This window comes from Numida meleagris, chromosome 4 (genome assembly GCF_002078875.1).
Source record: "Numida meleagris isolate 19003 breed g44 Domestic line chromosome 4, NumMel1.0, whole genome shotgun sequence".
NCBI classification, from domain to species: domain Eukaryota; kingdom Metazoa; phylum Chordata; class Aves; order Galliformes; family Numididae; genus Numida; species Numida meleagris.
Window position 1 is genome coordinate 70806038 of NC_034412.1, and position 17732 is coordinate 70823769.

The 17732-nt window shown below is 39.8% G+C and overlaps 1 protein-coding gene across 6 annotated transcripts in view; it reads right to left on the reverse strand.

The window, feature by feature from the left end:
• The window catches only part of KIAA1211 (KIAA1211 ortholog), a 114147-nt gene that overhangs the window by 20890 nt on the left and 75525 nt on the right, over positions 1 to 17732 (reverse strand). For 4 of the 6 annotated variants that reach the window (XM_021396080.1, XM_021396082.1, XM_021396079.1 and 1 more), the window contains 2 exons: positions 16269 to 16437; positions 2215 to 2350 (listed from right to left, as the gene is read on the reverse strand). In XM_021396080.1, the coding sequence (XP_021251755.1) occupies positions 2215 to 2334 (120 nt within the window). In that variant the 5' untranslated portion in view covers positions 2335 to 2350; positions 16269 to 16437. Of the gene's footprint in view, positions 1 to 2214; positions 2351 to 16268; positions 16438 to 16815; positions 16902 to 17732 lie in introns of all 6 variants that reach the window. The other 2 variants (XM_021396083.1, XM_021396084.1) reach the window with 2 other exon arrangements.

The window sequence follows — 17732 nt, forward strand, 5'->3', positions numbered from 1 at the left end:
CTCCATCAGAAAAAAGGAAGGGGTGTGAAGTGATAACTGCATAAAACCTTCAGAAAGGAATAGCAGTCTGAATAACCAGTCAGACCTTCAATCCAATTCTAAAATCCACCTAAAAATGCGCAACGAGATTTTGGCATGATCTTGTCCTAAAACTCAGGGAAAGCTGTGCAAATCACGGCTATGGTAATGCAGACAGTCCTGTCCTGGACAGGAGGTTTTGCACATGTAAGAGGTAGCCCCAAGCTCATTATAAGGACCCTTCATTTTGGGTTATGAAAAAATCCACGGACATTTGTATGGATATATAACATCTGCATAAAGATGCAAATAGTTTCAAGTGCCATTTACAATTTATTATCCATTTTCTTTCCATTTGAATGGGTTGCTCTGGATGTCACCATCCCCATTAGAACAGGAAAAACTGAATCAGAGATACTGTTACAGGCTGGGTGGCAGCTATGTTAAAATGCTAAGAATGAGCCCCCTGTTTTTTGATTTTAAATAAAGTAACCACACTTTTGAAATTAGGCAGCCAAAACAATACTCACCCTAAAATACATGTCAGTAGCCACCAAAAAATAAAAGCTTATGCAAAGTTCACACAAACAAAACTGTGTATCACTGGCTATTCTTGCTGTAGCTTTCAAGAATGACTATTTTAAGTTTCTTGAGTTACCATTTGCTTAATGAAGATGGTTGTTAGCAACTACAGTAACTCTTAATTTTGAGCATTTCTCTAAGTTTAATCATAGAATCACAGAATAGCTTGGGCTGGAAGGGGCCTTACAGATCTTAAGGACTAGTTCCAATGCCCCTGCTATGGAAAGGGTTGCCATCCACTCGATCAGGTTGTCCCTTCCAACTTGGCCTTGAATGCTTCCAGGGATGGGCATTCACAAGAATGAAGGCAAAAATTTTCATGGGAAACTGTAGGGTGTTCAGAAGCAGAAGGAGCTAAACTTCAAAGAGAAAAGGTATTAAGAGAAAAGCTAACGTACTGAAGCTAAGACAAGATCCAACAGGTAAGGAGGGCACAGCTGCCTGCTGAAGTCAGTGGGCTTTGTCTACTAAGGACACACAAGCATTCTGCAAGTCAGGTCCAACTACCCCACATCTTTGCCCAGAGCCAGCAGTCACTTAAAATATGACATCTAGCCTAGCAAGTAGCATGCATTAAATCTAAATGACACAGGGAAATTTAAGCTGAAAAAAACAGCACAGAGAAATTGGAGCCATCCTAGCATGGTTTCTACTTCAAAGTTTACCTACAGTCAGCACAGTCAATGCCATTCAAGTGCTATGTTTGCTGACAGTGCTGTACAGGAAAAAAAGGAACAATTACATCCTGAGATTTTGCTTGGTATTTCACTCATGGGAAAAGCTGGATGCCAGTTAGCAGTTTGGAGGTAAAAGAAATCATTGGTATTTTACTAGTCATCTACAGGGTAGTGGCACCTACACAGCATTAAAAATTTACCAGCATTGGACAGAACATGCCAGCAATTCTCAGCAATAAACTGATATGTGCTCCCGAAGAACAGCTCTTTCAAGGTCTAGATAAGCACAGACATCATCAAAGCATAAGCTTTGAATCTTACAGATACACAAGAAGTAAAACAAAAACTTAGGTAGAGGATGGGAAAGCAGGTCATGTAAAGCTCTTTCAAAGCAAATACCCAACTGAATTGGGTATGTAATTACCGATGTACCGCTTACTTTGGAGAGTTACACATATCTGCCTTTTGTGAGTACTACCCAAAGAACAGGGAGAAAAAGATTGTGAAATAAATGTAATTAGTACAAAATGATACTGAAATGAGCTTTGCGAAGAATTCTCACTCTATAGGCCATTTGCTGTCACCTGAGCCCTCCCCTCCCCCCTTTTTTTTCCCCACCACATCTGCACCCAAGGCATAAGGATCAGGAGATGTCAATCCCATGAGTTCAATTCATATGAATTCCACAAGATGCAGACACCCATGCAGGTTCGTGCTTGCAGCATCACTACTGTACCTTTCAAGACCAAAACCCAGACCTCCTGCAAATTATCCAAATTGTTAACAAGTCTTTTGGCCAGATAATTCACACAGCTGAAAAACAACCCCCAGGCCAATAAGAAAGCAAACCACCTTTATTTACACTTAATATATTCTGGAGCTCCAGAGACCATTTTCCACCATATTTTAAATACTTTTTCCACTTGCAATTTCTTACCTGAAGAGTTTTGACTTTTCCTAAAACGTTCTCCTGTGACATTGCTTGGATGGTCTGTTCACTCTCTGTTCTCCCATCAAGTATAAAAATACTGTCATGGGAAAAAGCTCGACTGCCCATCGAATAATGTGAAGACCTGGAAAACAGTTAAAAAGTACAGCAATGAATTTATGAGAGGTCTCTTCATATCATAACTGTGCTGCTGTATAGATTTTCCCTCCCATCTGTCCTCTATATGAAAGCTTTGAACATTATCAGAAGAGAGGTATCCAAATCTCTGTTACCAAAAGACTGATGATTCCTTCTCATACAGTTTTTCTCTTTGGGAGGATGTAAAGTGGGATGTTTTAAATAGGAATGTTGAAAGGTTAAATTAATTTTCCTTAGAAGCCTCAGATCTAAACGCTACTTTTGGGATACAGAGTAGATGATGATGCATAAGTTACCAGACTGCATACTTAAAAAGCCTGCTTTCATGCTTAGCCAGAAGTTAAAAAAGAAGGACAGGAGGTCCAAAGCAAAGGTAGCACTAACACAGGCAGAGGTAATACACCATACTAGCCTACTTCTAAAGAACAACCTTGTCAAGCTCATTACTTAGCCATTTCTATCACCTTGAGTATAATCACACTGACAATAAAATGTTATCAAACTGATACAAGGATATCAGACCATCCCACATATGTTTTATTAGCAACAAACAGAGAGAGATGCCCATATGTTACTGTTGAACTTGACACAGTTGCAAAGGTAGGGAGTGCATCAGGGACAACATACTTGTATGTGTGCTGTAAACCAATGAGAAAGAGATTAAACTAAAGGCTCTTCAAGAAAACTGAGAATTAAAAACAAATGTTTGTGAGAGTTCCTAAACCTTTCAATTTAATAACCTATTTGCAACTCCACTGAATCCATTTACAGCTTCAACAAACTTACAAACTTGGGGGAAAAAAAACACCACCACCAAACAACTTTTTTACACCAGTCTAACCAACATAACCTACTAGATGTAGAGGACAACATAAAGTAGTATCTCAGCAGAAGCAAGGAAGGCGGATCCTTTCAGAGAGCGAGGTAAGAAAAAGACAAACAAACAAACAAAATTAAATCCTCAGATACTTAAGAAAATCCATACACTCTCTTTATCTCCCTTTAAAAATGCGCTAGTAGTTTAATAGCATACAATATAGTTCTATTCATGTATTATGGAATGTATTCAACTTGTTAAGTTTGTATTTTTTCCCCTAGGATATGACCATCATTTCTTAAAATAATAATCACTATTTTCTCATCAAGTAGAAATGCTATAAAGGTCAGAATAACTCTGATTATATTATGTAGGACGCTCTGAAGTAATGCCTCCTATTTATTTCCATGGAAAACACGATACAGAGAGAACAATAACACTATTGATAAAGTAAATTCTCAGCTACAAAATACTGTTTTTCAATACGATCACCATCATGAGCTATGTATTTTTTTTTTACCAGCCATGAACAAGAGCCTGCATGCCACACTTGTAAAAATCTGTACCAGCAGAGGTGACCAACTGTCACCACTGCTGAAATGCACCACCCACCACCTCACTGCGTTCACATCCACTGTCTGGTCTCCATAAATTATCAGCTAGTCTAAATGAATTTCAGTGGGTGCCATTTTTTCCACGTGGAGGAATTCAGTGACATACCTTTACCTCACATGCACTTCCATGTCAGACACCATTTTGTCAGATTGCCCCTCCGCTGCCATCTGTTGCACAGGACCAAAATGTAACTGAATATTGGTGGGAAGGTTCAGCCTCTACTGTCATACCACCAGCAGCCGCCTCTGATGTCACAGACCAAGATAATAAAACAGGAACCACTGCTTGTGGAGCAGCCCTTGTGTAAGGTATCTGTGGGATTTATAATGAGATTTTTTTACAGGGAGCCTGAAAATAATAGGAACATAGCCTTCCACAACTTTTTTTTTTTTTTTTTTTTTTTATATATAGGATATATCTGTGCTCATGAAATATATCATCCAAGCTTTTGGGAAGAACACACACAGAGTTCGCTGTATCATTCCACCCTGCACTCAAGCACAGGAAAAACTGGGAAACTATTTTTTTAATCCAAAATTACTATTTGAACAACACGCTTCATTTGAAACAAATCAGCATGCAATCAAGCAAAGAGTTGTTTGATATTTCATAGCATTTTTAGCTGTCAAAGAGGGAGAGTATTTAACTGATGCTATACACTATTCTAGATTTTTTTAAAATAGAAACCTCAACTTGATTGCCTTTAGCTGCCAAGGATAATATGCCTTCTTTTAGAAACCTTCCATTAGAGAAACCATAAAAGTATATTTTTAAACTGTCTTCCAAAAGGGTTTCTGTACTGAATCATCATGACTCAGCCTGTACACAGAGCTGTGGCAGAACTGCATGGCCTTGGAAGACACGACAGAAAGCTACCTTCCTTGGCCATCCAAGAACCAGACCATGAACTACAGTTTCAGAAATGTCCTCTGAATGGAGACAAAATCCCTGCAGGTCTGGCTTGCGAAATGAGGGTTGTGACACGAAGCTCAGTGAAAGCTGTTTTTTTTTTCTTAATATAACTATTTAAGTGAGTTTTAACTAATAGCTCCAGCATTACATCCAACAAAGGTAATACAAGTCTGTGTTCTCACGGACCTTTGCCTGCAACCAAAATTGAGGGGAATATGCAAAATTTGACAAATCAGGCCATGCCAACCACTCCTCCATTTGCATGGTTCAATATGTGAAACTGCAGCAGGTGCAGAAGGCAATTACAGTGTCTTCTGAATTTACAGTTCAAAATTTACCCTTAAGCAAAGAGATCTGCTGAAGATGCACAATCCAGTTCACACTGTGCTCCAAAGAAGGTCCTCTCTCAAAGATTCTTCTAGCAATACCATGGCTCAGCCTCTTACAGCTTTGTCTCGCATCACTTCATTGTGCACATGGCACTGACATTCCCTTTACACAGAATTTTTGTTGCCGTACAAGTATCATCAAACATCTCACGTTTATCCCTATCCCTTTGTTCATTACAACTATTTAGTAGGCAATGGTTGCAATTCAGGTACCAAAAGAGTCCAGTGATTTGTTTGCCAACGGTGCTTGACCTTACCAACACATCTGTTAATATCTAAGTGGGGAAGAGCCAACCTGCAACTTTTGAACTGAGGAGGATTCACTAGCAGTTCAAATCCCAAAGCTCCAGCTGTCCAGGAGCAGGAACTGACAACTACAGGAATTTCCCAATAATCTGAATGCCTGAAATGGAAAAGAAGAGAGACTGTTGAGGTCTGCGCCAGTGGACTGTCTGGCTCACAGCTGCAGGCACGGCACTTCCTCGTTCTGCTACAGAGCTGAGGAAAACCTTGGTGGTCAGATCTCACCTCCTGCCGGTAGCTCATCTAAAAAATCTCCTGTTGGAGATGCACAGTACACCAAGGTTTGGCTATATGCAAATCTGTGTTCTGATCTGTGTGACCAGACTTACAAAAACGTCACTGAAAAGCCTCCTTTGGGACACCAGATCATGTGAAAGAGCTTGGGAGCTTTATGTGTCCTGCAATGATAGAAACATCAAGATGGAAAGTCCAACCAGCTCAGTACCCTATCTCTGACAAATGGCCGCACTGGCTGGTTAGGACCATGCTGAGCATCTACAGCATCTCTCTGATATTCTCCCATACACCCACTGCTTTCAGCTTAGGCTCTGCCTTATTACAAGATGAAGAAGAATGAAAACAACATTGCTTATTTCTGTTCTATAGAGCTGAGGCCAAACCTGTATTTTGAAAACTTCTGTTTTTTAACTTCCTACCAAAACAAACATACTAAAAACTGTCAGAACTTGAAACATTTGCATGAAATCCTGCAGTGAATTAACCCGGGACCTCTCTCTTCTGTATCCACTCAAAACATGCTTCAGATACACTGGACATTTCAGCACTGCATGACTGAGAAATTCTGAAAGCCCTATGTCCAATAACCAGTAAAAATGGACTAACTTTTCTTCTTAAATGTCCTTCTAGGCTAAAGTACATCAGAAAAAGCATATTCTGACATTGTAGTAACTTTGTTTCTTCTACAGGTGAGTTTAAATAGCATTTAAGGTGATCTCCAGACTATTTGAATTTTCTGAAAGGTCTCTTATTTTACTTATTTGGATTCTTTCAAGTCTTTCCAGCTATGAGTCTGACAGATTATATCACAAAGGTTCTTTTTCCACCCCTTTTTTTTCACTCTCCTTGTGCTCTAATTTTAGAAAGATTGAATTTCTTTTAAGTCATAATACAGAAGGAATAATCGATTCTCCTTTATTTCTTCTACCATTCTTACAGCTGAAGGTTTTCTCAGAAGCCTTTATACAGTAGAATCCTCCCAATTCACATCTACAGACTGTTTCAGAAAGCCCTCTCCTCAATTAAAGGGCATGTGGGCACCAGGAACAGCTTTTGATAGATTCAAGGTGTGTCAGAGAAATGGGTTACAGTTGTAGCCATGGTGGAAGTTGTAGCTCAGTTTCAAACTGCCATGTCACTTCCAAGAGATCTGGGAAAACAACAGCATCAACTGCTACGTATTTCTGTAAGTAATACTGACGATGACACTTCAGAGGCTGTTTGTGCTGAAAATAACTGAAACATAATCTGACTCACTTCTAGAAACCTGACTGAATTAAATGAATTATGGATGTGCTATTCCAAAATGCACACCACTTACAGCAAATCCTTAAAGAATTTATCTCTGAAGATGTGTTGTTACCTAAGTATTCTGTTCCAGTTTCACTTTCAATACACAAATTTTCAAAATTGATTTTTTTTTTTTTTTTTTTTTACAGTTGGAGCAAAGGTAAATTTAAATTCTAGGAATTCTCTCAGCTTTCTTTGCTCTACTTTCATCTCATTATAGATCCCTAAATACAAGACTAATTTTTTTCCTCAGAAAAATACTAAGAACAAGAGCAAAAGGGGATATTATTCTTTGGATCTCCATCAGTTGTCCATGACTATGCACTGTGTCTGTACAGCATGGGATGTTTTATCAGCTCTGGCTACTCCACACTATGACTGGGTGAGGTATTACCCTTTCTTCCCTTATCCTCCTTCCCACGTGTGCCGGTCACTTCTTTTATGCCTGCTTAGTGGTTCACGTGAAACAGTTGAGGAAACTTATTTAGGTAAATAACTAACTTGGAAAAAAAATTAATCCCACAACTTCCTGGTGTGGCTGAGAGGAGACTGGCTTATGCACCTGTGCCAGCTGCAGGAGGTGGCTGGGACACACGTCCAGAGAACTGCGGGAAAGAGTATGGTAAGTGCAGTCTGGACTTTGATCCAGTTATACTACTGTGGGACTGCACCTGTAAATACACCATGGTAGGTACAGGGGTGACACTACAGAGAATACAAGGCTAAGTTTACCTAATTTCCTCCTGAGCTACTTTTCCTCTCAAAGACAAATGTGATGTCCTCAAAAAGAGAAAGTTTTGCCAGCAGGTTAACAGTCAGCTCTCAGCTCTTGCATAATCCCACATTGATGAATTACTGTCGTTCAGAAATGTGGCACCACGAATTGCCTCTTCAGAGTCTCATAACTGTTCCTCCCACTCTGATATTAAAGAGTTAGAAATAGAAAATGGAAAATAAAGGAAAAGAAGGCGTTGTTCTGTTCTTTCATGTTCAGACTCAAAAAAACAACCGCATGAAAAACAGTCTCATGATTTCCACTGCTCTAAATTTATAATAGAAACCAGTTCTATAAAACCAATCAAGAAGAGCTGACTTTTTAAGATTTGGCCATTTTTAACACTTAAAAATTCACTAAGTATGCAATGCAAGAACAAATGTGTTTTAGCCAGGTATTGACCCTTTCTATAATCCCTTCAGAAACATCTGAGAGTCACCTGCCAGAATAGCGCTGTAGTGCTGCAGGGAAACCACAGGTACAGAGATAGCTTGCCTTTACTTAATTTGTTTTAAAAAAAGAAATCAGATTCCAGCTCTCTTTCTCTCTTGTGAATGTCCTCAGGGCAGCCAGAGATGAAAAACAAAAACTGTATTTTCTAGTCATTACAGAGATACATTAATACTTTAATAGATTAAAATGGACTGTAATTCTGAGCTGCATTTGTAGCTATTTTCTTTCACCTGTTTACATAGTGTTGGAATGTGAGTTTTAATTCTAAATCCAGACCTCAATCAGCAGATTGGCTTCCTGGCTTGCCCTGTATTCTCACTGTGGAACTGATCCCAACCCTGACCTACAGACTGATTTCCTCGCTCAGCCTAGGACTGCCTTATCATCCAGATATTGTCTTATCTGTGCATGTGATTGGACTTGGATCTGTCCCTGCTATCCTTACTTTTCTACCCTACCCTTGTACTGTGAGATTGGACTCTTGGTAGCAAGGCCCCTACCCTGCTGTGGGATTGCTTCAGTGCCAAATTTGCCTTCCTTCAGGGAGCAGCCCTACTGTTGCTGCTCCCCCATGGGAAGATAATGACATCATACAAGATAATTCTTGACATACGAGTTTAATGTAACTATTCACCAAATCCTCCAAGTGTCAGTATACAGTGCAAAGAAAGGCAGCACTCTGGTTTCCAGCAATTCAGCAACTAACATAACTTGAGGATTGTAGGAAACTCACAAGCTATCACAGAAATACAGAGGAGTGGAAGCAGCAGAACTCTAAATGGTCTGGATGTTACACTTGACCTGGGAATCCACTACACATGTTGTCGAGGACTGAGACACTGAGAAGGTGTACTGAAGAGATCTCAAAATCTTATACAAACTATGGTGTACATAATGAAGCAGCTTTATGTCTGATGGCTGAAAAAAAATAATAAAGATAACGCGATGGCATTCCATGCAAATTACTAGTAAGTGATAAAATTGCAACAGGAGATGGAAAGTCCTAGCTCACATACCTGAGAACAAAGCTTCCGAAGCACAATGAAGTTAGTAAGAGAGGGGAGAAAAACAATAGCTGAGGTACCAAGAAAAATGCTAAGCATGACATTAGACTTATGTCTTATGTTCAGTAAAGACACCTGGAACCATTTCAGGAAGGCTTTCTGCAGTCTTCCCACCACTCAGTACAGATCAGAAATAGCTGCTCATAAAGTGATTGTGAAACCTATTCTTGTGCTGCTCAGCTGCAACATAAATTAGAGAAAAGGAGGAACAACCCTAGTTTCACCACCGCATGTAATAAATCCTCTACAAGAATACATGCAAATAGACTGGTGAGAGCAAAGCTGCTCTTTGCCACAACCTTCTCTGTCCTGGAACATCCCTTTATTCCCATGATATACCTCATACCCCAGAAATAAGAAATTTGTTCAACATAGATCTGTGTCCGCTGACACAAGTGAGGAAAATTCAAGCATGCTTGTTTCTTAAAGCCTTAAAAGGTCTGTGCATCACTTTGCTTGGGATTGAAGGGGATACTTAATTCAACCAGCATGCTGCTAATATGAAGGCTCCAGGAAAAGATGCACACCAAGCACTACTGCTCTAATGCACCCCCAATGAAGGCAGGCTTTCACCATGGGAAAAAAAATACATTAAATAAAAGTTTTCTTATTCTTCCTATTTTAACAAAGCAGATTTCTACAAATTATCATTTATAGATGGTTGGGTTTCCTCCTCCCCACTCTCAAATTTAGAAACTCAACAGCTGAGCTGTTGGTGAATCACTTTCATGAGATCAAATGCTTTAATAGTCATGCAGAAAAAAAATATGTATATATATAAACATTAAAAGTTTATGCACAAGTTTAAGCTGAAAGTAGAAACAAAACTATTTTATAAATACTTGAAAATGTAATGAGCTGCTTCTAGAAATTTTAGAAAAGACTGCATGCTAACAGGTACTTTGATATGTCTGCTTTATAATAGTCTATCTAAATGAGATACTGAAAACAGACTTCCTGTATCTTGGGATCAAGCCTTGAATGAAATCCGTGGGGTGGCATGGAGCACAAATATAAATCTGCATGTCCTGCTGGCTGTCACCTACACCAAATCTAGTATGTACAGGTAGTACAGATCAACACTAAGAGAAGAAGACCTTAACAACTGTCCTACTCTCTTCACTATCCCTCTCAAAGTAACATGAGGGAGGCCGTTCACATGAACTCTATCACCCATGCAACCAGCAAGGAAATGTAAGCAGCAAGGTGAACATGCCATCACAGTAGGGGCTGGGCTTGCTCAGAAGGCAATATGAAGTCCAGAAAGAGACTGGGAAGTTTCTCCTATCATAATGTTTTGCCTTATTTAACTAATCACCACATATTATTTTAAGGTACGTGTCAAATAATTACCTTAGCAATAACAAGAGTCACCTGAGAAATGACAAAAATATAACTGCATTCATTTTTCAGGTCAGTCTCTATTACAATGAGACTGAATGCCATTGATCAGCAGTTAGTTAACAAAGGCCATATTTGACACAGATGAGCTGGTTCTTATTCACATGAAACGCAAACTGAAAATGAAATATTCAGAAGCTAAAATGAAGATAAAAGAGATGAGTAATAATGAGTAAATGGTATAATCCCCTAGACCTAACATAATATGCTGTTATTGGAGGAGGAGAAGACCACAGTTACCTGCAGAAATTTCCAAGTTGAATGCATCATTTACAAAATCATTGTTTTCTGAAGTACATGCTCATCTGGGAACAGTCACAGAAAGGGTGGATTAGCACACAACAAACCTCTGCTACCTCTAACTTCTGTGAAAACAAGCGCACGAATACAGGTCCCCTTCAGTACCTGCCAGAAGAACCAGCATTTTATTTGGAACATGTGTTCTCTCAAAGCTGTGACACCCCTATCCATGTATGCATGAACTCAATATAAGCTGCACTCATAGGAACAAAGTTCACACTGACTAAAAATAGACACAATACTAAAAGTACAACTAGGGTGGGGGGTATTTTTCTGCCTTTTTTTTTTTTTTAAATGAAGATGAAAGCTAAAAAGGGACTGAAACTATATATGCAATCGCTTGTTGCCATCATTCCCACCTCACTTACAGTGGTAGGAACTCTTTGCTTAGTCCTCCCATCAGTAACTCAGAACAACTCCTCCTAATCCTTTACATCCCTGAAATTCACCATTAGTTTCCACTTTCTGTGGGCTTCTTTCTCAAATTTCAGTCCATCAGAGAAATTGTGATTTAGCTACGTTGCTATTTATGCTTCCTGCCTTTCACTGTTTGAAAATTTGTGCTTGTACCCTTTTTGCCCATTGAGACACAAATTTCAAAAGTAATGCAAAATTAAAATTTATAGGTCAAATAACTCTTAGGTAAACAATAATCTTTATCATACTATTTTCCGTCTAAAAAATATTTTGAAGAAGGCCAGCACTGGCAAAGTAGGAGACTTCTGTTTCTCTCAGGAGCCTGCTGCTCACACACCTTGCAGCTCTGTACAGATGTGTGGTCTGATTTGTTTGCTGCTCTTTGTCTGCATTCACCACCCTAGGGTGGCTCTCCTGGGAACTTCCAGTCAGAAGCAATAAAACTCCTGACACAGCTTGAGAACATGGTGTGCACCCTGCCACAGCTCTGATTCATTATCTATTTACTCCTTATTTTGCTTATCTATATAATCTAATTATGAGAACTGTGCGAAATACTCATCCTATGCCTTAAATCCACTTGAAGTATGTCTTCAAGTGCAGACATTGGGTAACTATTACAAAGGTTTTCCTTCAATTCTGCAAGTATCCAGTTTACATCTCTAGAACTGAGGTCTCCTGGCAATATGTCAATGCTCAAGGAAAAATAACTTTGAAGTTTTACTGGTATGACTGTCAGAAACCATCCTTTGTATTTGCAAGGGGATACTTCTGGCTTCCACAATAATCAAAATTAAACAATGCATTTATACTATCTCACTTAATTATCTGATCAAGCGCAACAGGGATACAGCTTGAAAAGCAAATAGCTTAGAACTAATGTGTCCTGAGAAATCACACTGCTTATGTATGTAGTCTGCATAAGCAGAAAAGAAGCTGAATTCATTAGAAGAGAAGTAACTGCTGCACAGTCTGGCACAGCTCTATGAGGCCAAAGAGCTAGGTGTTTCAGGGCCAGTCTCAACAGCAGCTCATGCTGACAAAGTTACAGCAAATACTAAGCAAAGTTGTTTACAAGACCATGAATCTCTCACATTCTTCATAGGCTGCATTCCACAGCATGGAGGCAATTAAAATCTTCAGGTAATTTCCTCTTAATGAAGATGATTTTATGAAGGTGATTGGAGAACAGTTTTATGAGGATTATGTAGAACTGGATGGTGATTTACAAATAAAAAGGTCCCATTTCATGGACAGGTGCACTCAATAGACTGATGTTTCCTGAGAGACTTTTCCCTGGAAAACCAATGTGGTCACACTTGTCTTAAAGACTTGTCAGGTTTAATGCCACATCCTTCGAAATACTGCATTCAGAGAGACCAAGTAAAGGTACTTTGCCATACCTTCTATTTAAGGAAAATGTAATTCCCCAGCTGCCTCTGCACACCAACCCAGAATGGCAAACTTTTTAGGTGTTTCCTCACAATGCTTGCTTAGTGTCCACAGTGACAAATAATAAAACAAAGACTTCAGTGAAGCTTCACAAATGCAATTGAACTTGCCATGTAATGAGAACTTCTATCTCCCAGCTCAGAAGGTTAGAACAGAAAGTTAATGAATACAGTTTCAACTCCGTTAACTTGAAAAGAGTAATATAAAAATAGAAAAATGAATTCCAGTCTATCACAAGGCAGGGCAAGACACACTGCAGTAACAAACCTCCTGCTTGGAAATTGCCATACAACGCAGATAAATATATAGGTTGAAGAGTGCATACACCAGGTTACCAAGCACATTGTTTGTATCCAATGAGTCCAGGAAATGGACGTAAGGAAGAATGGACAGGCAGAACTCCCAGACTATATCCAACTCTGATAGTGAATCAGCGATGTAAGATTACCTGAATTGCTCCTCGCATGTCTCCATGCCCTGGTTGGTGCAGCCTCCATTAGAGATTCAGACACTTACAATGAGCAGGCTTCTAAACCAACACAGCACCCTGTGAAATATTAGCTTCGGTCTCAGAAGCAATGCTTATGTCTTACTTAGCCTATACTTATATTTTCATAATAACAAATCTCTCCTCCCCAGAACAGAAGTCCACATGAAATGTCTGCAAGTAACAAATTAATGTACTTTACAGGCTAATGAAAAAATATAACTCTATTAAGGGATTGTAATACATCCCCAAATGTTAATTGTTTTTTTTTTCAAAATTGGAACTTGTACTACACTTTTTAAAACATGCCATTTTTGCACGCCCTTAGAGCTTGAAGCAAACAGATTTATAAACTACTCCAGAATTTAGCTATATAAATATACTACTAATTACTTGTATTTGCTTTGGTCAATTTCTATAAGAATAATGAAAAGTATGATAACGTGCTTACTGGCAGACAATCTATAAACATCTGTATGTATTAGTTTACTTAAGTAGCTCATCTCTGCATTTAACTCAAACATTTGAAAGTATACGGATTATTAGAACTGGCTGCAAGATCATACCCAGAGGGTAGAGGTCAACGGCTCAATGTCTGGATGGAGATCAGTGACAAATGACGGTGACAAGTGTCCCTCAGGGGCCTGTACTGGGACTAATGCTCTTTAGTACCTTCATAAATGACATTGACAGTGGTGTCAATGCACCCTCATCAAGTTTGTGGATAACACCAAGCTGTGTGGTGTAGCAGACATGTCTGATGGATGGGATGCCAAACACAGAGATCTAGACAGGCTCAAGCAGTGGGCCCAAGAGAGTCTCATGAAGTTCAACAAAGCCAAGTGCAAGGCTTACACCTGAGTTGCACCTCCACTACCAATACAAGCTGGGGGATGTAAGGATAGAGCACAGCCCTGCCAAAAAGGACTTGGGGGTACTCGTGGATGGGAAGCTGGACAAGAGCTAGCAATGTGCCCTCACAACCCAGAAAGCCAATTGTATTGACTGCATCAAAAGAAGTGTGACCAGCAGGTTGAGGGAGGTGATCCTGCCCCTCCGCTCTGCGCTGCTGAGACCTCACCTGGACTACTGCGTCCAGATGTAGAGTCCTCAGTATAGGAGAGATCTAGACCTGTTGGATAGCATCCAGAGGAGGGCCACAAAAATGATCAAAGGGATGGAACACTTCCCCTACAAGGACAGACTGAGAGAACTGGGGATGTTCAGCCTGGAAAAGAGAACTCTCTGGATAGACCTGATAGCAGCCTTTCAGTATCTAACATGGGGCTACAAGGAAGAAAGGGACAGACTCTTTAAGCAAGGTTCTACTGTGATAGGACAAAGAGAAATAGTTTCAAACTAAAAGAGGGGAGATTTAGACTGGATAAAAGAAAAAAGATTTTTATAATAAGGGTAATGAAGCACTGGAACAGGTTGCCCAGAGAGGTGGTTGATGCCTCATCCCTGGAGACATTCAAGATCAGGCTGGACAAGGCTCTGAGCAACCTGATCTAGCTGTTTATTGCAGGGGAATAGGATAAGATGATCTTTAAGGGCCCCTTCCAAGTCAAACAATTCTATGATTCTGTGATCTTCACCTCACTTCACAGCAAGACAAGCTCCCACATCACTACTTGTTTCTGGGCACAGCACTGAATTTTCAGTTACACAGAACAGGAAATCCCCAAGAGCGAGATGATGCCCTTTGTTTTGCTCTTATTCACCAGCTCGCTCTTGAGGTAAAAGGTACTGTAACTTCCTACAGTCACTCAGCATCGTGCATACAGTAATGCAATACCACAACAGTCAGACAGATCTCCCATCTACTATACAGCTACCTTCCGACTTGACTAACTGTCAAGTTAGTTGTTAAGTTTAGACAGGCCAAAGAGGCATACAAGACTGCAGTGCAGAAACCAACAGGGAAACCAAAGATTTACAGAATGAAACAAAACACCTCTCTTTCTTTATAGATAGATAAATGTGATATTATATACCTAAATATCGTATTTTCACAACTGTGATTCTGCACCACGGAAAATAATGCACAGGTCACATTTCTGATATACATTCACTTATTGAGAAGAGCAATTTGGTGCAGCTTATTGGTGCTCTCAGGTCTTCTGTTACTTTCAAATGCTCACACTCCCCAGTGCAGTTTCTCTTTTTCCAGAGAAACAGGCTTTGACCAGGAGTAAACATCTGAACATCCCAGAAAGTGAAACATAAACCCACTTAGTTTGTGCATCTCATTTTGTTGTTGTTGCTGCTATTGTTTTGTTGCTGTTGTTGTTGGTTTGTTTTTGTGTTTGCCTGTTGGTTTTTTGTTGTTGTTGTAGTAGTTGTTGTTTTTGCCATTTCTCTTGCTATTTAGAGACTGCTGACTTCTTAATTCCATGCAGTTCCTGTGGAGAACTTTATTGATGAACTCCCTTCCATTACTTCTGAGGCAAATTCTCAAGCTCTCTTTCTATTCCCTCTTGTCACTGGAATAGGATCTGATTACCAGGTGTCTCTCTCCCTGCTCGTCCTTCTTCTACTTTACATTCAGATAGGAGCAGAATAAAAGCAGTACGTTTAATTACAGTGCAAAACCATAGAGGGATAGATTCGAAGAGGACATTTCTATTTCGAACCAGAGATACCAAAAGTATGCAATAAAGTTTCTGTAGCCACCAGCTCAAAGTTCCCTTCCTCCAATTTTAAAAGCAGAGGTGCCATTAATATTACTGCTCAGACATGCTAAATCATGGAGCTGGATTCAAATTCATTTCTGCTTAACCCTGGTGTTTCTCTTCTGTATACCCGCGGAACGAGTACAGCGTGCAAGAAGTGAGATCTCAGTTTCTGCAGCAGCACATGTCAAGTTTCAAGAGGTGCACCCACTTCCTAACAACCAGCATACAACCATCTGCCATTAAGCACTGCCCAAAAGCAGGGGCAAGAAGCTTTGTGTTTGCATAGGCTGCTCCGCCGACACACACACACTTACCTCAGCTCAGTGTTTGGCTCTTCATCAGAGGAGAAGGTACCATTGCAGATGTTCCCAAAGGAGTGGCTCGGCTTCAGTTTGGCTTCCTCGCAATCTGACACAGGCTCCCTTTTCTTCCGTTTGCCAAATAACTTCTTGAAAGGCTGGAACTTGCCTGCTTTTTTCTTGTCTGCAGATGGCAAGACAAACACGGGCAGGGCTGAGGGCAGCAGCTCCCAGCACGACTCGCCAGCACGCAGGGTTAGTGTCTTCAAAGGAGGAACGAGGTCAAAGAGCAAAGCAGCAGCCCGGAGCAGCCTGGCGCTTGCAATGTAAATGCCGGGCTGCAATTCCCTGCTGACGTATAGTATTGACAAAGCAAAAGTAAGAGTATTAAAACATCTGTTCTTGGATTTAGGGATCCACTTGGAGGTATCAGCGAAATGTTGGAATAAGGGAAAAGAATAATTTTGCAAGGCCAGAGCATAATTTTGTGGCTCGTTTTTAGGTTTTGTGCCACACTTATAATTTGTTCTTTTCACCAAAAGACAAGCACCATTTTGATTACCTCAATACTGCAGGTGCAGGATCCTCTGTCTTGAATTGAAAGAATTTGAAAATCACCTGCTAGACTTTCCTTATGCAGCTTCATAACTAGACCAGCATGCCAATTTGCAAACGAGCAAAGAGAACATGAACAAAGTTCTGTTACTTTGCTAGTGAGTTACTTAATACATATTTTTCTGACCCGTTTTTTCCCCCAAAGTAACTGAGGAGAGAATTTAACCAAGCATTTCTTCCTTGAGATACTTTTTAAAAGATTCACCAAAACAACACAGCAAAAAGACAAAGCAGACATGAAGACAAGAAGAAAAAATAAAAAAAAAAGTTAACCAGAAGTAATTTTTTCCAAAAAAAGAAGAAAATAAATAAACATAGCTTCAAACTACTTTTTCCTTAGCGTGTATTAAAGAAAAATCATCAAGAGTTTCTTGTTAAGCACTGACAACAAGAGGTTAATTTACCTGGGCTGGATCGCACTAAAGAATTTCTAGAACACCCTACAGTCAAGAATTTGAGTTCTTCTCTATCTGTATGTAATTCTGCACCGAATCTACTTAAAACAAGTCTGCGGGTTGTTTTAAGACAACTCTGAGTCTTGGGTGAGTGGACTGAGACAACTTTTAGGCTCTTGTCCTAATCCAGTTGAGAAGCACTGTACTGGTGACAAATAGTTCTGTAAGCCATTTAAATCCCCTTTGTGCTTTTCTCAGAGATTGTGTACAGAGGCACTGCCTGTGTGCCTCTTCCTTAAGAGCTGTTGTTAAGCAGGAAGCAGCAGTTTGGTTTTAAAATACCTATAAGACTTCTGTAGGAATGTTTGACCAGGAAATATGAAAATATCTCTGTAGCGCAACAGCATTCTTCAGTACCACATCAGGTTTTATGTTCCACTCTGCTATACCTGTGTATGACAAAGCCACA